Raw genomic sequence first — 21,222 nt, 5'->3', positions numbered from 1 at the left:
GCGCGTCCGGCCCGCGCGGCGCCGCTCCGACCGGCCCCGGGGCTGCCGCCGCCGCCGCCGCCGCCGCCTCCCGGAGCGTCCCCGCCGCCGCCAGCCCTGCGCCGGAGCCGCCACCCGCCCTCGAGCCCGCCCTCCGCGCCGTCGGCGCCCTCGCCCGGCGCCCGCCCGGGCCGCGCGCAAACTTCCCGGGCCGGCGGGCGGCGGCGGCGGCGGCGGCGGCGGGGCCCGGATGGGCGCCCGGGCCGGCGGCGGCGGCGCCCATGGACGCTAACCGCCCGGGCGCGTTCGTGCTGAGCAGCGCCCCGCTGGCCGCGCTGCACAACATGGCCGAGATGAAGACGTCGCTGTTCCCATATGCGTTGCAGGGCCCGGCCGGCTTCAAGGCGCCCGCGCTGGGCGGCCTGGGCGCGCAGCTGCCCCTTGGCACCCCTCACGGCATCAGCGACATCCTGGGGCGGCCGGTGGGCGCGGCGGGCGGCGGCCTCCTGGGCGGCTTGCCCCGGCTCAACGGGCTGGCCTCGTCAGCTGGCGTCTACTTTGGGCCCGCGGCCGCCGTGGCGCGCGGCTATCCCAAGCCCCTGGCCGAGCTTCCCGGGCGCCCGCCCATCTTTTGGCCCGGAGTGGTGCAGGGCTCGCCCTGGAGGGATCCCCGCCTGACCGGCCCGGGTAAGTGGCCCGCGCGCGGGCTCGGCGTGGGGCGGGCGCGGGCGCGGGCAGGACCGCTGGCCGCACTCACCGAGCCCCCTCTGCAGCCCAGGCCGGCGGGGTCCTGGACAAGGACGGCAAGAAGAAGCACTCGCGGCCGACCTTCTCGGGCCAGCAGATCTTCGCGCTGGAGAAGACTTTCGAGCAGACGAAGTACCTGGCGGGGCCTGAGCGCGCGCGCCTCGCCTACTCCCTGGGCATGACTGAGAGCCAGGTCAAGGTGAGGCGGCGTCGCGCGGGGCTCGCTTAGCCGCAGCCCGCTCGCTCCCCCGCGTCCTGCGAAAGGCGCGCGAGCGGCCGCGCCGCGGCCGGGGCCGGAGCGGAGGGGCAGCCTGGGGCAGGCCTTGGCGTCCGCGCGGGCGCCAGCGGCTGGCCCAGGCCGCCGAGGGGCCGAGCTGCCGCCGGCGGGTGCTCCGGGGGACCCCGCGTGATGGGCGCCCTCCACCCCAGGTGTGGTTCCAGAACCGCCGGACCAAGTGGCGCAAGCGGCACGCGGCGGAGATGGCGTCGGCCAAGAAGAAGCAGGACTCGGACGCCGAGAAGCTGAAGGCGGGCGGCTCAGACGCGGAGGACGGCGACGACGAGTACAACAGGCCCCTGGACCCCAACTCGGACGACGAGAAGATCACGCGGCTGCTCAAGAAGCACAGAGCGCCGAACTTGGCGCTGGTCAGCCCGTGCGGCGGCGGCGCGGGGGCCGCCTCGTGAGGGCGCGGGGCCGGGCCGGACAACCAGGGTACGGACGCGGGCCGGCGCCCTCGCCAGCCGCCCGCGCCGCAGTGTGTATATATATTTTTACAGAGTAAGTTATACGGCGGCCCGGCTCAGGCTCTGCATCGGGGCCGCCGGCGCCGCGCGTCCCTGGTGGAATCACTTTGTATAATCAATAAATTATTTAACACGTCCCCGTCGGAGCCGCGACTCCGTAGGCCCTTCGCCTGTTTCTTCCCATTCGGAAAGCCGCGGGCGAGGCGGCGGCCCGGCCTCCGCTCCTGCCGGGGACACCGTGCCGGGCCGCTGTCCAGTGTCCAGGCCCGCGGGGCCCGCGCCTTCGGCTTGAAGGGCACCTGGGGCTTGCGCGGGCCGGGCTCGGTAGCGGGCCCGACGGAGGCCCGGGCGGCAGCAGCTCGCAGAAGCGAGGGCGCCGAGAGGACCGGCGCGGGGAAGGCGGCCCCGCCCGGCGGACCCTCGGACCGCCCGCCGAGGGAAGGGGCTCCCGAGCTGGGAGCTGCGAGGAGCCGGACTCCGCGGGCCGGAGCAGAGCGGACGGCGGCGCGGGGCGGAGCAGGGAGCAGGTAGGGCCTCTTGTTCCCTGAGCCACTCCGGCCACCCCGGGGCTAGGGCCCTCCTTTCGCGGCTCCGATGGATGAAGTTTGGGCAGGTTTAAACACATTCCCGGTGCTGGCCCCACCCCGGGTGGTAGCTTTCGGTGGGTGGGGGGTCGGTGAAGGTCGCCTCTGGGCCCCGGCTCCTGCCCACCTGCTCTGGTCTGATTATGTAGATTCAACCCGCCCAGCCTTAGTAGCTGCAGACTTCGGAAGTCGCGCTAAACTCAACATTGAGTGAAATAAATCAGGTTTTAAATTCATCAGCACCATAGCTGATCTGCTGCTATTATTTAGATTTTTTATAGGTAGAAAGTGTGACTTAATTCAAAGGACTACAAAGATATTTTATGGGTAGAAAGTGAGATTTAATTCAAAGGACTACAAAGAGAAGCCCAAAGTAATTCTGCCAGCAGCTCGTAGTTCTCTGGGGGCCCTGGGGTTTGCAGTGGAAGCATGTCTGGCAGCCCCTTGAGCTCCATCCCCCTCCTGGGCAGCTCAGCTTGCACCCCAGGGTGGCCCCACTGGCCAGATCCCCAGGCCCCACCGTGGAGAGGCAGGGAAGCTCTCCTCTCTGGCCTGTTTTTCACCCCTACCTCAGAGGCAAGGATTCTGGTGAATAGCCTGGATCTCTCTGGTTCACGGGAGAACCCCCCCCACCCCCAGACTGGATGCTCCCCATGGTTGCAGCTTCATAGGCATGACTGTGGTGTTAATTTTAAAAGTTAAATATAAAGGGTTATATTACTGTAATATTTATCTTGGAAGTCATTACTGGAAATGTTAAAAGAGTAAAAGGCTGAGTTTTTTTTTTCCACACAACTGCACCAATTTTAAAAACAGATGCTTTCCACTAACTGGTTTTCTTTTTAAGAGAGAACTTTAAAAAAACTTTATGTGCATAAAAACTATTCTTTCAGCTCTAAGTTAGGAGCAAAGGAATTTCCAGTTTTAAAGTTTTGAGGAAAGCAATGCATTTATCTAATTTCATTTAAAAAGTGCTGAGGGGTAAATCCCAGTAGGTACGTACGCAGTAAACATCCCAAAAGACATTCTTTCTCTTCCCCACCACGGCTCCGCTCTGTGACGGAATCGGAAAGGACACGGGGCCTGGGTCGTGGACGAGGTGACCTGGCCTGCAGCCTGCAAAGGACCCTGAGCGCCAGAGGAGGAAACACAATCAGACGTTGTTTTCACCAAAATCAATTTTATTGCTTAGGGACCAGAGCGGTCATTTCCAAAGGCCTCCAGAGTGACCAACAGCTGAAACCCTGCTACACAGAAAACACCGTGGGCCGGAACGGCCGCGCGGCACGTGGACAGAGTAACCACAGCCTGACACACACCCCGATCATTCTCTCGAGGATGCAGACTCGGCCGGTGGACGCCAAACCGCTTGCGACGGATTCACCTAAAGCAAGCATCCCACCCCTACCCCGGCGCCTGCACCCAGCCCCGGAGTTCTGTAGTGTTAAAGCAGATCAATAAACGTCATTTATGTTTCCTCCTCGGGCCGGGCACCACCTCTGACCGCCGGGCCGGGTGTCGGGGGCAGGGACGTGTGGCAGGGTCACGGCAGGCCCCGGGCGGCGCAGCAACCGGGGACGCGTACGGTTTGTTTCTCTTAATAGTTTATATACAGCCCATGTTAAAAGCGGTTTCTATCGGAAGCAGACTAGGCTAGTTTTATTTCTCCCATGATATTATTGTTTTATGTAGAATACTTGGCACCATAGAACAGTAACAAAAGACGGACAAAACGGTTTACAAAATTCTTGAAAGGTACACCCGAGCTAGCTATAAACTTCACATTCAGTTCTTGATATTACACAGAAGGAGGCCTAGGAGTCTGACTGCTGGCGTGAACGCCTCGGGCCGTCTGAGCCCCACTGCGCGGCCGGGCGCAGTCCCGGCTTGACAGCCGTGTGTGGGCGTGCAGGTGACCGGCTCCCAGACTCAGTTCTACTGCTGATATGACACTCAAGCATTCATACTGGAAAGTATATTTAGCGTAAGTTTTGGTAAGGTTTATAAATTATTTTTAAAAAGTATATATTTATATATATTTATATATATAAAAATGGAAAGCAGCTGCAGTGTGATTCAGAAACCATGTAACATGGCATAGAGTGACTAACGGGGAGGGGCCTCCAGAGTGAAGGCGGGGGCCACGTGCCCCCGGTGTGGAGCCTGGCCGGTCCACTCAGCCCCCACCGCAGGGTGACTCAGCCCCGCGGGGCTTCTGCGCCCGAGAAGCTCCTCCGCGCTGACAATGATTAAAAATCGAAAACCGTGACATCTAAAATACAGATCTTTTTGCTGTCTATTAGAGTTTTGGCAACAGGACTGTGACTCGTTAAAAAAAAAAACCCAATGTTTCTACTTGATGCCGCATGGACAGACACGACAGTGAGGTATGTGAGGCTTGTCCGGAGCGCCGTCCGGGGCTGAAGCAGAGTGTGGGGCCGGCCGTCTGGCGGTGGCGCTCGGGCGGGTCTGGACGCAGCTGTCGGAGGACGTGGGCCCTGGTGCTACGGGGGGGTCTCGCCGGGGGTCCCCTCGAGGCGCTGGCATCGCCTCCCTGCCATGGAATCAGGCGTTGGTTACGGAGGCACACACACCGGGAAAAGCTCAGAAAGGTGAACTCGAGGGAAGGAGGCATATTTACCACCACGTCACTGCACCACACAACACTTGTGCACACGTGCGTGAGGTTTACCTGCCCCGGGCGCGATGCGGAAGGCCAGGAACACGGGCTGTGGGGGAGAAGAGAGGCCGTCAGGGCTGACCGTCCACGGCCAGCGGGCCCAGCGCCGGACCCTGTCCTGGGGAGCTGGCCCTGGGCGACCCGAGGCGGGAGGCAGAGGGCCTTCGTGCTCCATAGAGACGGCATTACTTCCACATAGAGACTGGTGTAAAAGCTCATCTCAGAGCCGTGATTCACGCCCCAAGAACACAGGGAAGGACGGAGCCTGGCCGGGGATCACGTGGGCAGCCGGCCTGAGAAGGGGAAGCGGTGACCGTCTCTCCCGGGCCACCGGGGACACAGAACCCGTGGCCCCACGCCCCTCAGAGGGGCTGCAGGCTGGGGGCCGGGCAGAGTCTCACGTCCAAGGTTGGTCCCCGAACACTGGGCGGTTCCCTGAAGCTGGGCGGTGACACGAACATCTCCCCCCACCCAGGCGGCAGGGGTGGAGGCCAGTAAGATGCTTGGGTGCAGGCTCGGAAACACCTCCAGAGGGACCAGGGGACACGGTCCTCTGGCAGACACGAACCCCGTCTCGTTCTGCTGTGACCTGCCTTCCTATCTACCTGCCTCACCACCCACTACGTACCTGCTGGTGCTCTATTAAAATCAAACACAGGCAGACTTGGACACATCTGTGAAGCCGGACCAGGAGGCAGAGAAGGGGGTCAGGAGAAGCACCCCGACAGCCCCGCCCCCCCACGCCCCCACACCGGTCAGTCACCTTGTGGTCTCCCATGCAGACGTTGGGCCCGATGTGGTCGTAGGTGACGACCTTCTCCTCGCTCTCCGACTGGGAAAAGCAAACAGAGTTAGAGATGTGGGAGGCAGAAACGGCGGGGGCTTCTTGGGCAGCAGCAGGGACAGCCCCTGTGGCTGTGCCACCCTCTGCCACCCGGCCCACTCCTCCCTGGAGCGCCAGCCAGCTCAGAACCGCCAGTGAGCCGCTGGCACCTAGGAAGGAGCGGCCGGAGGCAGCACTCAGCCCCTGCTCACAGGGTGGGAGGGCTCCGGCCTCGGGAGGGTGGCAACCTTCCTTGGGGGCTGGAGGCAACGCTCCCTTGGGCTGGCGTGGCCTCTGCTCATGGCCATCAGGGCAGATGGGAGCTCTCCTTCCAGGTGTGTTCCTGGCACCAAAGAGTCCCACCTGGTCTCCGTTTTCCCCCTTGGCATTTGTTTTTGACCCAGAACTCCGTGTTCACAGGAGAACAGATGCCCCTGAATGCACAGGGCTGCGCACTCAGGCCTCCCCGCCGCCAGCCTGCGGGCGCCACCCAGGACGTGCTGCTGGTGGTCAGTCCCGGCTCCAGCTGGGCAGGGCTTTCACAGCTGCGGCTGAAGCCTCTGAGACCATAAACTGAATTATCCTTAATGCAGTAGGAAGCGTAAGGTCAGCTTTACTTTCCAGCATGGTCGCCTGCCAGGAACTGCGACAACAGACCCCCTGCACACCCATGGTGGCCACAGCGCCTCCCTGGAGTGGGAAGCATTCATCAAATGCAGTGTGGTAATTTACAAAGGCAGCATAAAATTGTGGATTTCCAAGTGTATAATCGTGAGACAGATAAACAGATCACAGCGGGCTCCTCACACCTCCCTGCGCATCCATCACGGCGGCCGCCCCCTCCGAGTTCGGGGCAGGAAGCAGAACCGACATGACGCTGAGCTGACCGAGCGTGGCATGATGGATGACGCCGTGGAAGCCGCGGCGAGGCGGCTGCTGGGCCGGTGACGCCCGCCACCATGGGAGCCCCCAGGGGAGGGCCCGCCGGGGACCCCCTGGCCAGGAAGGCTCTGGGCCCTCTCCACGATGGGCCACCCAGCCAGGCTCCGTCCCCACGAGTCTGCAGCATCAAACCTCCAGCCCGAGGGCGGAGACGAGGCCACTCGCAGGTGGCTGTCTGCCGTCCGCCTTCCTGGACTCTGCAGCCCTGGGTGCCTCCTGACACCAGGCACTCCGGCTGTCCTGGTGGCTTCACCGCAAGATGCCTTTTCCTTGGAAGACGACCCTCACCTCCTCTCTGCCCCGATGAGCCCGCTCTGGCCACAGCTCGGGGCTCCGCTGGCCCAGTGCGCTCAGAGCCGGCAGATGTGGCCCACCGTGTCCACTGTCCACTCTGCTTCCTCTCGGCCCATCATGGAGTCCCGGGGGCAGGCCCAGCAGGGGGCGCGGGGCTGAGTCTGAGGCCACACCGGTGTGCAAGGTCTGTGTGGTCAGGGCCCGTCTGTCCCTTGCGGCTTACGTCGTGAAGGCTGCTCGTGGGAGGGCCCACAGCCCGTCCTCCGTGCTGGGCTCTGGAGGCCTGCCCGCCAGCTGTCCAGCCAGCCCCCAGGCCCCGTTACGGCGCACTCAATGCAGCCTCCGTGCACCCAGCCCAGTTCAGGAGGTCTCTCCCCGGGAGCTGGCTCACAGCAGGGCATCCAGGGCTGCCCGCCCCGGAAAGGCCAGCAAGATCTTCCGTGGGGGGGCCACCGGGCCGCTGGTGGGGGTCGGCGTGCACCTGGCTGGTCCCAGAAGCTCTGCCCTCCCGGCTGCGTCTCTGGATGAGGCTCTGGCCCCGGGGGCAGACAGGACTCCTCAGAGCAACCGTGGGGGCCATGCAGGCTGGTGACCAGAGCCCCGGACGTCCTGGGTTGAGGTCAAGGGACCACCCGCCCCATCCTGACTGACTGCCCACGTCACTCAGAGGCAGGACTGCTGCCCTCATGAATCAATGCACTTCATTATGGTATTTTTTCACTGATGGGGTTGACAAAACCAGTGCAGATATTGATTCTTGAGAGCAGTCCTTTTGTGTTAAACGCGGACACTGAAAACCCCAGGAATGGAGAGGCTACGGGAACTGGAGCCCCTGCCCCGCCCCCGCCCCAGCACTGCACGCAGCCTCCAGTCCCCCGCGTTCCTGTGACTCAGCTCAGATTTACAACTGAAGGAAATAGGACGACTTCACAGCTCAGGAGCTCTTTCGAGGACAAGAGCCCACTGACTTCTCCGAGCATGCAATAAACTGCAAAGACTCCTGACTCCCGTTTGCGCAGTTTTGACCCCAGAACCTGGGCTGCATCCCAGCCGGCGGCAGGAGGGAGCCCCCAGGCCGGGCCCGCCCCCCAGCCAGCCCGCCCCGCCAGCGGCCCTCCAGGCCTCACTCACCCTGAGGATCAGCTCCTTGGCGGACGGGGACATGAGGACGCGGTCACACCAGGCGGGGCAGCGGGTGTTCATGTACTGCCGGCCCTGGCTGCAGTCCTCGCTGTATGGGTAGCTGGGGATACAGGACAGGCGCGGTCAGCAGCCGCCCGCCGGCTCCCCTCCAGCCCCTCCACGCCGGGGAGGCCCCGCAGCCCGCACCTCAGAAAGGCCCAGCCTGTCCGGGGGACAGAGAGGCGACAGAAGCTTCCAGAACCGAGTCCCACACTGTCCCTCCCGGCATTCAGATAAATCCCCCCACGTACATGGCTCGTCTTCTCAACTTGGCTTTGCTTCTGGACGCAGCCTAAAGCACAAACCTGCAGGATGTCTATGGACGGCTGGCTGACCCGCTCCTTTGCCCTCAGCATGTGTCCTGTGCCCCTGTGTGTGGGAGGCCTGGACCAGCTGGACAAACGTCCTGGTCCCCTCCTAAGCACCAGGCCAGGCACACAGCCTTCTTGGTCAAATATCACCATTTTCAGTTCAGTTCAGTCATTCAGTCATGTCTGACTCTTTGTGACCCCATGAACTGCAGCACACCAGGCCTCCCTGTCCATCACCAACTCCCGGAGTCCACCCAAACCCATGTCCATTGAGTCAGTGATGCCGTCCAACCATCTGATCCTCTGTTGTCCCCTTCTCCTGCCCTCAATCACCATTTTATATTTATCATTACAGACAAGAACCTACACATGGTCCGACTCTGAATCAGGGACCATGGAGGAGTCCAAGAAGCACTCCCTGACCTTTAACACAAAGGTGGACCTGTCCGCTGCAGGGAGGCAGCCCCTGCTGGCCTCATCTGCGCGATGCATGCTGTCCCTGTGTTAAATGCGTTTTTGTTTTTCACAAAAGTGAACCCTGGAGCTTTTTCCATAATAATTTGTCCTGTAAAAGCATCTCTCCCCACGTGGAGCACTCGTCCATACTTAGGAAGGGATGAGTCCCTGTGGAGAGTTAGACACTCCGCCTGGGCGGAGCCAGGACAAGTGCGTCTGCCCAGTGTGTTGGTCACAGTCGCCCCGAGGCACACTCCTGGGCAGAGCCCCACGCAGGGGGCTCAGCAGCCCACTCCCAGCCCGGGCGTCTGACCACAGCCAGCTGCCCGGGACCCTGCTTCCTGTTTGCTCCCAGACCCGTTTCAGCAGCAAACATCTATCCACTGTTGGAGGCGTTTTGGTTACTTTAGGTTTGGGGAGTTCTTGGCTGTGATGGGTGGACCCCCAGGGGCCCAAGACCCTGTTGGGGGCTGGACGGTAATCTCTGTGCTCGTGGCTACACAGACATGCTACCTGCTGTTGTCACGGTGCTGGCAGGGCCCCGCCCCACACCGCACAGGCAAAGCCATGGGAATGATTCCTGGACTGGATCTCGAGCCTGTGAGACCCGGTTTAGGAGTCGGTGGGAGGAGTGGGGAGCACGTGGAAGGTGGGACCCTCAGACCTCAGGGAAGGGAGGTTTGGAAGGGGCTGTCCCGAGGGCAGGGGTCAGGGCAGGGCTGCGTGGGGGCGAGGAGAGCCTTCCATGTCACGGGAAGCTGCTGCCGCACCTCGGTGGGAGAGCTCGCTAGGCTATCTCACTCACACTTTGATCCTTGTTTGCAAGCCAATGCCAGTGCGAGCATTGGCATTGCAAGCCATGTGGAGTGTGCTCACTGCTGGGATGATGAAGGCAGAGGTAGAGGCGCTGATAACCAGGTGTGCCAGCCAGAGAATGCCACCCAGTGCCCCTGCTGTCACAGCAGCTCCTGCCTGCTGGCACCAGCAGTGCCAACGGTGCATGATTCCCTGGTTGACAGGCTGGATGCCCTCAGGTGGCCACTGTCTCTCAGGCGGACACTGTCCACCAGCCTCTGCCCCCAGGAGATGCCGAAGCTGGGCAGCCAGTGGAGCACAGGCCGTCTCCACAAATGCCGAGAGCCTGCAGCCCTGGAGCCCAAGAGCCTCTGTCCTGACCACCTGGCTGAAGTGGGAGGAAGGACTGTTTTCACAGAACAGTCATGAGGATGACGCGGCCTGGGGAGTGTGGAGCGGAGCTGGCGTGGCTCTTCTCTGTGACTGAGGCCACGTGGACAAACCAAGACGTGGTCTCCCTCCCTGGCCAGTGCTGCTTCTGGACAGATCCCCCAGGGTTCAGCCACAACAGAACCAACAGAGCCAGGAGGTTCTGCCTTTTAACCACAGAGGGCAGCATGGTAGAGCCCAGGCCCAGGACGCCCTGAGCTGGCAGATGTGCCCGAGGAAATCCCCGCACACCTGGCAGCACACCCACCAGGTACACATGCACCCAGGAACACACGCACCCAGGTACACACGCAACCAGGAACACACACATCCAGGTACACACGCACCCAGGAACACACCCACCCAGGTACACACACACCCAGGAACACACCCACCCAGGAACACATGCACCCAGGAACACACGCACCGAGGAACACACGCACCCAGGTACATACCCACCCAGGAACACACCCACCCAGGTACACACGCACCCAGGAACACACCCACCCAGGTACACACGCACCCAGGAACACACACACCCAGGAACACACGCACCCAGGAACACACGCACCGAGGAACACACGCACCCAGGTACACACCCACCTAGGAACACACCCACCCAGGTACACACGCACCCAGGTACACACGCACCCAGGAACACACCCACCCAGGAACACACCCACCCAGGAACACACCCACCCAGGTACACACGCACCCAGGAACACACCCACCAGGTACACATGCACCCAGGAACACACACACCCAGGAACACACGCACCGAGGAACACACGCACCCAGGTACACACCCACCTAGGAACACACCCACCCAGGTACACACCCACCCAGGTACATGCCCAGGCAACACACTCACCCAGGTACACACCCACCCAGGTACACAGCCACCCAGGCAACACACTCACCCAGGTACACACCCACCCAGGTACACAGCCACCCAGGCACACATTCACCAGATACATGGCCTGGCAACACACTCACCCAGGTACACACGTACCCAGGTACACATCCACCCAGGTACACACCCACCCAGGCACACATTCACCAGATACACGCCCAGGCAACACACTCACCCAGGTACACACATACCCAGGTACACACCCACCCAGGTACACATCCACCCAGGCAACACACTCACCCAGGTACACATGTACCCAGGTACACACCCACCCAGGTACACATCCACCCAGGTACACACCCACCCAGGTACACATGCACCCAGGTACACACGTACCCAGGTACACACCCACCCAGGTACACACCCACCCAGGCACACATTCACCAGATACACGCCCAGGCAACACACTCACCCAGGTACACACGTACCCAGGTACACACCCACCCAGGTACACATCCACCCAGGCAACACACTCACCCAGGTACAAATGTACCCAGGTACACACCCACCCAGGTACACATGCACCCAGGCAACACACTCACCCAGGTACGCACCCTAGCCATACACCCAGGAAACACACATGTATACACATACACACATGAGTTTTGTACCACATGCACAAAAACTCATGAACACATCATTCACACACCCCACATAAAAATCTACACACATGCCAATACCTGTCTGCTCATATGTGAGCATACCATGTACATGTGCACACGGAGCTCATGCACACACACACACACACCTATGCAATGCACACCTGTACACACTCATGTATTCACACGCACACACCACACACAAGCCCATGTATACACGTACACACGGACATGTACATACACACCCCACACCCATAAGACACGCTGCATGCACCCCTGCACACATACCCACGTACCCACACCTGTGCCTGTGTAACCATGTCTGCATACACACGTGCATCCACACCATGTACATATACTCACACCTGTGCACACCCACGCCCGTGCACTATGGATACCATATACACACATGCAGACCTATGCACTGCATAGAGACATGCGATTAGTCTATAACCCGGCCACATGTATCCTGCACAGACACCCACACAAGTACATACTGCACACACATGCACTCACACCCATGCGGGGCCACATCAGGCACACGTGCTTGCTGACATAGTGCACACAGTGAATACACCCATGCACGATCCTCTGTGCACACACCCTACACTCGTGTGCATGGGAGCTCACGCCTGCACACACACAGGCAGCTCTCCTGGGATCACTTATTTTCTGGTAGTCAGAGAACACATCTGGGTACCAAGTGGCCACCGTTTCTAACCACGTCCCCGCAGCTGCTTCTGCTGACACGTTCCCAGTGTTGGGACAGCTCTCCAGACATGGGGCTGTGAGTGCCACCCAATGGTCAGGAACATGGTTTTAAACATGAGGGAACAAAATGGAGGGGATGGGTGTGACCAGGCACTGGAGGAGGGAAGGTGGGTGGTCGGGGAGGGGATGATAAGGGGGTGGGGAAGGGGGAATGACCTGGGCAGTGAGGGAGGGGTGGGTGACCTGGGCAGTGGGGGAGGGGCCGTGACCTGGGCTATGGGGGAGGGGCCGTGACCTGGGAAGCGAGGGAGGGGTTGATGACCTGTGGGGTGGCGGGGGGTGGGTGGCCCTGCCTTGGAGACTCGGTCCTTGCATGCAGGCTGGGAGGTCAGGGGCTGTGAGCGGGGACCCTCAGCTCAGGGAGCCCACGTCTTAATCTGTAAACCGTGACCTTTCCCAGCTTAGAGAACCTGAAATGCTACTTCCCAGTTAAACGGAGAAAGTCTGACCCCTTGACCGATGGCCGTCCCAGTGGCCCCTGCCCCCTGTCCCTCCCCTCAGGGGGCGGCCCCACCTCCAGCCAGAGAAAGGTCTCTGCTTGCAGGGAGGGGACACCGTCCTTGGAGAGCTGGCACGGCCCTAACACGCCGGCTAGGTCACAGGACGTCCATGGTTCCAGGACGAGGGCAGGACGTCTCAGGCTGTTTTCCTGCCGCATGAGCCCATCAGGCCTGAGGCAGGTGAGACCCAGAGGGCAGGTGATCTCCGGGTGCCCACAGCCCGGGCACCGCCCTCCCGTGTGGGAGTTCCACGTGGCACCAAAGCATCCCCACCCCCAATGATCCGACAGGATCTCACGGGCCAGGCCACGCCCCTCCTGGGGGCCACGCCCCTTCCCAGAGCCCACCCCTGGGGCCTGGCTGAACCCCGAGGTCTGTGCAGGCCAACTGGTCCCTCCCAGCCCTGACATGCCTCTCTGCTGCCCGGGGGATGGGGGCTCGTCCCTCGGACCACAAGGTCCTGGGGCTCCTGGCGGGTCCGTCCCCCCACGCCTTCTGCGCTCTGTGCCTGGCTGAGCATCCAGGCTGCGGGGTTTGAGAAGCTCACAGACAGGGCTGCTCGGGACGCAGACGCCCACAGGTCCTCCTCCTGGCCGGGCCACAGCCCATGTGCACCCTGATCAAGTGGGAGAGACGCCTGGGACCCCTGCACCACCCCCGGACAGCAGGGGAAACCAGTCCCTCAGCACGGCCATGGCTTCCAGCGGGCCTTGGCGGCGTGTGTCACCACACACTTAGTTGTTTCAGTAGCGTTACAGCCCAGGGATGATGCGGCGGGGCAGCTCCTGGACACGCGGCTAAGGCCGCCTGCTTGGTCCCAGCTGCCGAGCCACCGGCTCCCGGGCATCGGAGCACCGACAGTGAGCGGCAGGTGCCCCGCCATCTCAGCCAGTCTGGACTCACAGGGAGTCCTGGGTCCAGTGGACGTCTGATGTCTGGACTGAGACTCGGGAAGAAGGCTGAGCTCCACGGGGAGTCAGGAGGACCTGTGACGCGGATCCGACGTGTTTGCCTCCCTCGAGGCCTGGCACAGACTTGGTGGGGGCAGACGGTTCTCTCAGCCCCACCCGCAGCAGCTCCCAGCAGCCCTGCTCCCTGAGGACGATGCCCTGAACCTGCCCAAGGCCCATTTTCTCCCAAGGGGTAAGAATTCCCACTTGGAATCTATAAAAGGACAGAGGCGGGGGGAGCAGCCGTGGGGGGCGTCCGTGTCCTGCAGATGGGCGGCTGAGCGGGCCGAGGGTCCTGGGCCGTTTCGTAACCGGCTGTCTTTCCCCGCACCCCCACCCTGCCCCTCTGCAGCCCCGGGCAGGTCAGGAAGGAGCAGGCTGCTATTGCTGCGGATTTCAAGATTCCATAAACACCAGAACAAAACACCACAAAAGCTCACCTACCCGAGAACGACAGAACCAACACCTGCGTCCCAACGGCCCCAGAGAGATCCAGAGCTTGGAGCTGCCTCAGCGGCCCCTCGTAGGCTCCTCTGGGAGGCCGTGTCGGCACCCAGGAGAGCAGGCCCCTGCCACGCTCTCCAGGCTGGGGGGGGCGGGAGGAGGCATGGGGGGCACGGAAGCGTGGAAGGGAGGTTACCTGCACGCCAGCGAGTGGACGGTCCTTACCTGGGAGGGAACGAGATGTCCAGTTCATACAGTCTGTCCTTAAACACAGACAGCTCTTTGTCGAATTCTAAGAGCTGAGGGAAAGAAAGAAGACAAGGGTTGCTTGGGCTTGCGTCCCTGGGGGCACCGGGCAGCCTGGGCAGGGACACCGTGACTTCCGACCCCAGCACCTGCCCTGCACACCACCCGGGCAGTGAGTGAGGGCCGCCAGGCGTGTGGCCGGACGGTCCTGCGGGCCCCGGGGTGAGGCCCGGCGCTGAGCGGCCGGGGCCGCTTCGCCCCACTGAGCGCGCAGGGTGCAGCCACGGCCACGCTGAAGTCGCTCTGAGGTGCCCTCGCCCGAAGGCCGAGTCCAGCAGCGGGGATGCTGTCCTGCCCCAGTGGAGCCAAACTCTCGCGCGCGGGCCTCACCGGGAGGACCGCAACTGGGACTGGCCTGACGGGCTCCTCAGAGCCACACCCACGGGCGCTGCACCTCCAGTAGGCAGGGCCTGCAGCCACGCGTGCCCTGGGCACGTGGTCACCGCTTACGCCCTCGGCAGCGCGTGGGAGCGTGGCATCCCACAGGCCCGAGGCCACACCGTCCCCTCTCCTCCCGCGCCCTCAGCCCTGCAATCCGCAGGCCACGTGCCCAGCAACCCTGGGAGCCAGGGTCGACCTGAGCCACATACCGAGCCCGCGGGCAGCAAGCCAGCCCTCAGCCGGGCCACTCCCCTCGGGTGGGTCAGAGGGAAGCAGGCCGAACACCTCCCGGCAGGAGCTCCTGGGGGTGATTACGGGGGTTGGGGAGGGGACCGAGGCTCCTTCTGCACAAACAGGACGCTTCAGACACAGCTGCCTGATCCCAGTGGCCACCAAGCCCTGACCCGGCCTGGTGAGGCTGGAGGCTGGGTCCACGGCTGCCACCGTGAGCCCACGTCTGCCGCTAAGAGGCACCGGCGGCAAGCCTCGCCCCACTCGGCACCCATCATGGCCCTGCTGGGGGCCTAGGGGTGCAGGGCCAGAAGTGGGGTGCAGAGAGGGTTTGGGGGGAGGAGAGGCACAGGGCGGGGGCTGTGAGGGGGTGGGGGCACAGGGCCAGGGCCTCTCAGCTCCCAGGTGCAAGCAGCCTCCGGCCCCCACCACCAGGGAGCAACCGGGGCCAAACAGCTCCTGGAAGGTTCCGGAGTCAGTGTCTCAGGGTGCCTGGGCTGGGGAACAAGCCTGCAGGGAGGGCGAATCATGCACATGGGGCCGGGACCAGCTCTGAGTTTACACAGGTTTGCACACACGTGTGCGTGGCGCAGGATGCACCCCCACAGGGCGGTGGCAAGCATGTCATCCACAGCCTCCCAAGCGTGAATGCTTGGCCTTCTCAGCTCAGGAGGAGGACGGCCCTGACCCCCACGGAGCCCGCCAGCATCTTTGGCTCATTGCCCCCAGAGGCCCGCTGCCAGCATCCTTCCGTGGGGGGAGGGGGGGTGGTCTGGCGCTGGGGTTGCTCTCAGTATTGGCATTTGGTGTCCTGCTCTGGACGCCCCGAGCTCTTGAGGACCGCGCCTTCCACCCCCGCCAGCTCCAAGCGTCCCTCTCGTGTCCCGCCCACGACCTGCCGCACAAGCCCCATGCCCGGCGCTCCGTCTGTCCGGACACTCCGCTCCCCCGGGCAGACTCTCCCATCCCTGGCTGCTGCGAGAGCCGCTTATGTGTCTTCATCTGCCTGGATTTTTGGATTTTTCAGCGTACGGTGTTTATGTTCCTGATTCTTTCCTGTTTGCTTTATAGTCTCAGAATTTTTATCAAGCACTCCGTGGTTCGACCTCTTGGATTCTCGCTTCCGTGGAGGGCTTCCTGCTTGCGGTGTCCCTGCGGTCTTCAGGGCTCCCTGCCTCACCTCCGCGGGAGGCCAGCACACCGTTTCAGGAATGATGCTGCATTTCTGTTGAAATGGTAATCTGTATCTCTTTGAGATTTTTCACAGCCTGATAACCAATTTCACATGTATCTTAAACATTCTTCTTGATTACAAAGTGAGGATCAGCGCGGGGCGTGTGTGGACAATGATGAAGCGGTCGGCCGGCCGGCCGTATCTGTCAGGCGCCGTCCGGCCGTGCGCCTTCCTCTGCGGCGCTGATGAAGGGAAGAGGCCGGAAAATCGATGCGGCGGAGCCGGAGCAGGTGCTACACACACAGCAAACATCTCTATCCAACAGGCCGAGCGCCGGGAACACTCCCGCGCCTGCCCTGGGACAGCCGTGGAGAATTTAATCTCTCCAAATCCTCACCAGGGCACTCCATCCTGCCACCCTGACAGCCACACTTATAATTAATTATACAATTTCGATGGGAATATCGACTAAACAAAGCTATAAATCATAGAAAAAGTCAATAGGCATGGACACATTCAATCATGTCCCGGCCAATGATTACTACTCTTAAAATACAATAATTATTTTCAGAGCCAGCTTGAATTAAATTTCTGTCAGGCGGGAACAAGACCAGTGGTTGATCAAGGATGCGATGGACCCGGGACCACAGCTGAGCTGCACATCCATCCTGATGGGCGTCTCACCCTGAAGGTGAGCGCTTGTCCGGAGGCCCTGGGGCTCTGCACGCCCGCCTCCTGCAGGGGGCCGCGGTTACCGTGTAGCCAGCCCTTCACTGGGAGGCACGAGGCCTCCACCCCCGAGCTTCCTGACCCGCCCAGGGGGCCCAGGGCCCCCAGAAACCCTCGGGGAGGCCTCATCTCTGCTTCAACTCCACCACGTCCTTCATCTGAGGGGCAGACTCAAACTTCTCCCAGATATTCAAATTAATTTTCCTCCACATTGAAAGAGCACAGTTTCACAGAGTAAATTAATACGGAAATAAAAATTACATCTAAGGCAGTGTCTGTTGTTTCCAGGTGGTGATACGCTTCCCAGGCATACGCTTCCCAGGGAGGCCAGCGGGGGCTCTGGGCCCAGGGGCGCCTTCCCTCTGCTCATCCCCCACGATGTGGGACACAGGAGGAGCCCACCTCCCCGGGACCTGAGGGTCCCCGAGGAGCCAGCTGTGCACGGGCCGTGGGCCGAGTGTCCAAGGATACCAGGCGGGTGGAAGCGGCAGGGGCGGCTCGGGAGCGCCTGGGGCCGGGGTGCACCATGCGGCGGCGGAGGCGGGCTCAAACCTGGGCCTGAGGAGATGGCCATGTGACTGGGCCTGGCTGACCTCCAGGCTGGGAGGGAACGGAGGGGCTGGGGTGCAGGAAGGAGGCCGGGAGGAGGGGTGGGGGCCGGGGGTGGGGTTAGACTCAGGTGGTGGAGAGTCCAGGCCCCAAAGCCAATGGACAGGAGAGATGAGGGGTCCCGGCTGGTGACAGGGGTTTCCCAGGGGAGGGCGGGCAGGCAGGCAGGGTGGGGGGCTCTGTGCAGGGGCTCGAGACTGGCAGGGTCTGCCAGACAGCTGGACAGCCCCCATCCAGACAGACGTGCCCTCCTCTGGGCACCTGCAGATGGTGGACCCTGCTTGGGGAGGCGCGGAGCCCCCACGGGGCCTGAGGAGACGCAATGCAGAGGTGGTGCCCAGACCCCGCAGGTGGCCCGGCCGCCCAGGGTGCCCGGAGCATGGAGGCCTGAGCCGGGGCGGAGGGACAGACGGGGCCTGAATCCCGGCACGGCTCTGGCCTCTGGGATAAAGACGTCCCTGAGAGGTCACAGTGGTCTTGGTGGGGTAATTGGGAGCTAAAAATGGGGACTGCGGTATAGCTTCACTACACACACACGGGTGTTGGTGGCACGGGATGCCCCTCAAATTCTCAAGATGGTCTCTCCTCTTTCCAAAGGAAGCCCAGGCCTCGGCGGGTGGGCCCTGAACAGAGGGTCTGCATCCAAAGCTGTCAGCGCTCTGCCTCTCACCTGGGGGGTCCCCAGTGCCAAGGGCCATGCTGACTGTCAAAGACAGTGAGGCAGGTGGCTGCAGCCTAGCCAGAGGCAGGAGGCACACCCGTCAGGGCCCAGCCAGAGGTGAGGGGAGGCCCGGGGTCGGCACTCACCGCAGTGCCGTTGTCGTCCCGGAAAACCTCCTGGTTGACGTAGTCAAAGAGCTTCTTCTCCAGCTGGAGCATCACCTGTCGTGGGGGGCGGAGCGTCAGAGCAGGGAGCCCCTCCCCAGGGCGGGGCCGCAAGGAGGTGGGCGGGGCGTCAGAGCAGGGGGCCCCTCCCCAGGGCGGGGCCGCAAGGAGGTGGGCGGGGCTCAGAGCAGGGAGCCCATCCCCAGGGCGGGGCCGCAAGGAGGTGGGCGGGGCGTCAGAGCAGGGAGCCCATCCCCAGGGCGGGGCCGCAAGGAGGTGGGCGGGGCGTCAGAGCAGGGAGCCCATCCCCAGGGCGGGGCCGCAAGGAGGTGGGCGGGGCTCAGAACAGGAGCCCCTCCCCAGGGCGGGGCCGCAAGGAGGTGGGCGGGGCTCAGAGCATGGAGCCCCTCCCCAGGGCGGGGCCGCAAGGAGGTGGGCGGGGCGTCAGAGCAGGGGCCCCTCCCCAGGGCGGGGCCGCAAGGAGGTGGGCGGGGCTCAGAGCAGGGAGCCCATCCCCAGGGCGGGGCCGCAAGGAGGTGGGCGGGGCGTCAGAGCAGGGGGCCCCTCCCCAGGGCGGGGCCGCAAGGAGGTGGGCGGGGCGTCAGAGCAGGGAGCCCATCCCCAGGGCGGGGCCGCAAGGAGGTGGGCGGGGCGTCAGAGCAGGGAGCCCATCCCCAGGGCGGGGCCACGGGAGGTGTGCGGGACTCAGAGCAGGGGGCCCATCCCCAGGGCGGGGCCATGGGAGGTGTGCGGGGCTCAGAGCAGGGAGCCCATCCCCAGGGCGGGGCCACGGGAGGTGTGCGGGGGCTCAGAGCAGGGGGCCCATCCCCAGGGCGGGGCCGCAAGGAGGTGGGCGGGGCTCAGGGCCTGGAGCCCATCCCCAGGGCGGGGCCACAAGGAGGTGTGCGGGGCTCAGAGCAGCGGGCCCATCCCCAGGGCGGGGCCACAAGGAGGTGTGCGGGGCTCAGAGCAGGGGGCCCTCTCCAGGGCGGGGCCACGGGAGGAGGGGGCTCAGAGCAGGGGGCCCTCCCCAGGGCGGGGCCACGGGAGGGGGGGCTCAGAGCAGGGGGCCCTCCCCAGGGCGGGGCCATGGTGGGGGTGGCTCAGAGCAGGGGGCCCTCCCCAGGGCGGGGCCATGGTGGGGGTGGCTCAGAGCAGGGGGCCCTCCCCAGGGCGGGGCCATGGTGGGGGTGGCTCAGAGCAGGGGGCCCTCTCCAGGGTAAGGCCACGGGAGGAGGGGGGCTCAGAGCAGGGGGCCCTCTCCAGGGTAAGGCCACGGGAGGAGGAGGGCTCAGAGCAGGGGGCCCTCTCCAGGGTAAGGCCACGGGAGGAGGGGGGCTCAGAGCAGGGGGCCCTCTCCAGGGTAAGGCCACGGGAGGAGGGGGGCTCAGAGCAGGGGGCCCTCTCCAGGGTAGGGCCACGGGAGGAGGGGGGCTCAGAGCAGGGGGCCCTCTCCAGGGCGGGGCTATGGTGGGGGTGGCTCAGAGCCGGGGGCCCTCTCCAGGGCGGGGCCACGGGAGGAGGGGGGCTCAGAGCAGGGGGCCCTCTCCAGGGTAAGGCCACGGGAGGAGGGGGGCTCAGAGCAGGGGGCCCTCTCCAGGGTAAGGCCACGGGAGGAGGGGGGCTCAGAGCAGGGGGCCTCCCCAGGGCGGGGCCATGGTGGGGGTGGCTCAGAGCCGGGGGCCCTCTCCAGGGCGGGGCCACGGGAGGAGGGGGGCTCAGAGCAGGGGGCCTCCCCAGGGCGCCTGCCGCACCCTCTGCGCCCACCTTCCGGTCGTTGTCTGACTCGCGGAATATCAGCTTCACGACTTCGTTGGTGTCCGCGGCCCGGACGGTCTGCATCGTGGCCTTTGTGCAGAGAGTCTGGGAAAGACACGGAGGAACTCGGTCGGAGACCTGCCGCCTGGCCGCCCGACCCGGTTCCTCTGCCCTCACTGTCCAGCTGGATTGGGGGCTCACTCTTCCCGACCGCCTGGCCGGCCCCTCTGCCCTCCGTCCAGGCTGCTCTGTGGACCCAGAGGCCCAGGAGGCCCCCACGGCCACGACGGTGAAGGGCAGCCAGGCAGGACCTGGAGGGTGTCAAGGAAGAAGAGGCCATGGGGGGAGGGGAAGGGAGGGGCCCGGCCTCCCAGCGGTACACCTGGTCCTGCCCCACCCTGAGCGTGGGGCCAGGACAGGCCACAGCAGGAAGGTAAACGGGGTCCAAAGTCAGGACGAAGCCAGAGCCTGGCCGGGGGTGCAGGGCAGCACTGGCCAGACCCGGGTGCAGTGGAGACAAAGAACCGCTTGGGAGGGGCTGAGAGATGGCTAGGCTCGGAGACGTATTGGCGAGGACCCGGGGCCACGCAGCTCCCTCGGAACTGTCCGTCCGCAGGGTCCACACAGAGAGGCCGCGGGGGCCAGGGGCCAGAACCGGACTTTGCTCTGTGTGTAAGTTATACCTCAGTGGAACTGGTTTTGTTTTTTTTTTCCATGGTTTTTATGAAAAAGATAAAGAAGACAAGAGTGCCGCAACAGAACAACTGATGTTGACTTGAAGAAACCCTTTCACCCGAGGAGCCCGTGGGGTCACCTTGGGGTGGAGCGCGGGGCTCAGGCCCGGGTGGCCGGCACTGTCGGGGGGCAGGCATTGGCATTCAGGGCACACACAGCTAATCAGGTCAAGCCCCCGAAGTGGCTTTTGGACTCATGTGTCACAAATCAGTCTGGCCGCCTTCAAACAGCCGGATTAGAACAAGGGCCCCAGCAACCCCGCCTGGGCGCGCCCGCCAGCCCGCGAGGAGGCCGCGCCATCCAGATGCTAATGTGCTAAGGGGCTTAA

The 21,222-nt window shown here is 63.4% G+C and overlaps 2 protein-coding genes across 3 annotated transcripts in view; one reads left to right on the top strand and one right to left on the bottom strand.

Annotated features, from left to right (window-relative positions):
- The first annotated feature begins 36 nt into the window (after positions 1-36).
- On the top strand, positions 37-1,609 carry NKX6-2 (NK6 homeobox 2). Its single transcript, XM_020880030.2, has 3 exons — positions 37-666; positions 753-925; positions 1,156-1,609. Exons 1-3 carry the CDS (start codon positions 261-263, stop codon positions 1,411-1,413), a joined length of 837 nt encoding a protein of 278 aa, XP_020735689.1. The 5' UTR covers positions 37-260; the 3' UTR covers positions 1,414-1,609.
- Positions 1,610-3,217: 1,608 nt separating this feature from the next.
- Positions 3,218-21,222, bottom strand: part of INPP5A (inositol polyphosphate-5-phosphatase A) — a 158,668-nt gene continuing 140,663 nt past the window's right edge. The window contains exons 10-16 of one of the 2 annotated variants that reach the window (XM_070470516.1): positions 20,169-20,264; positions 18,384-18,458; positions 14,372-14,445; positions 7,928-8,039; positions 5,501-5,569; positions 4,750-4,786; positions 3,218-4,611 (exon numbers count right to left, since the gene is read on the bottom strand). In XM_070470516.1, the coding sequence (XP_070326617.1) occupies positions 4,562-4,611; positions 4,750-4,786; positions 5,501-5,569; positions 7,928-8,039; positions 14,372-14,445; positions 18,384-18,458; positions 20,169-20,264 (513 nt within the window). In that variant the 3' untranslated portion in view covers positions 3,218-4,561. Of the gene's footprint in view, positions 4,612-4,698; positions 4,787-5,500; positions 5,570-7,927; positions 8,040-14,371; positions 14,446-18,383; positions 18,459-20,168; positions 20,265-21,222 lie in introns of both variants that reach the window. The other variant, XM_070470517.1, reaches the window with a different exon arrangement.

This window comes from Odocoileus virginianus, chromosome 7 (genome assembly GCF_023699985.2).
Source record: "Odocoileus virginianus isolate 20LAN1187 ecotype Illinois chromosome 7, Ovbor_1.2, whole genome shotgun sequence".
In the NCBI taxonomy this organism is placed as follows: Eukaryota; Metazoa; Chordata; class Mammalia; order Artiodactyla; family Cervidae; genus Odocoileus; species Odocoileus virginianus.
The sequence above is the reverse complement of the archived record's forward strand: the minus strand, read 5'-3'. Positions and strand labels throughout refer to the sequence as shown.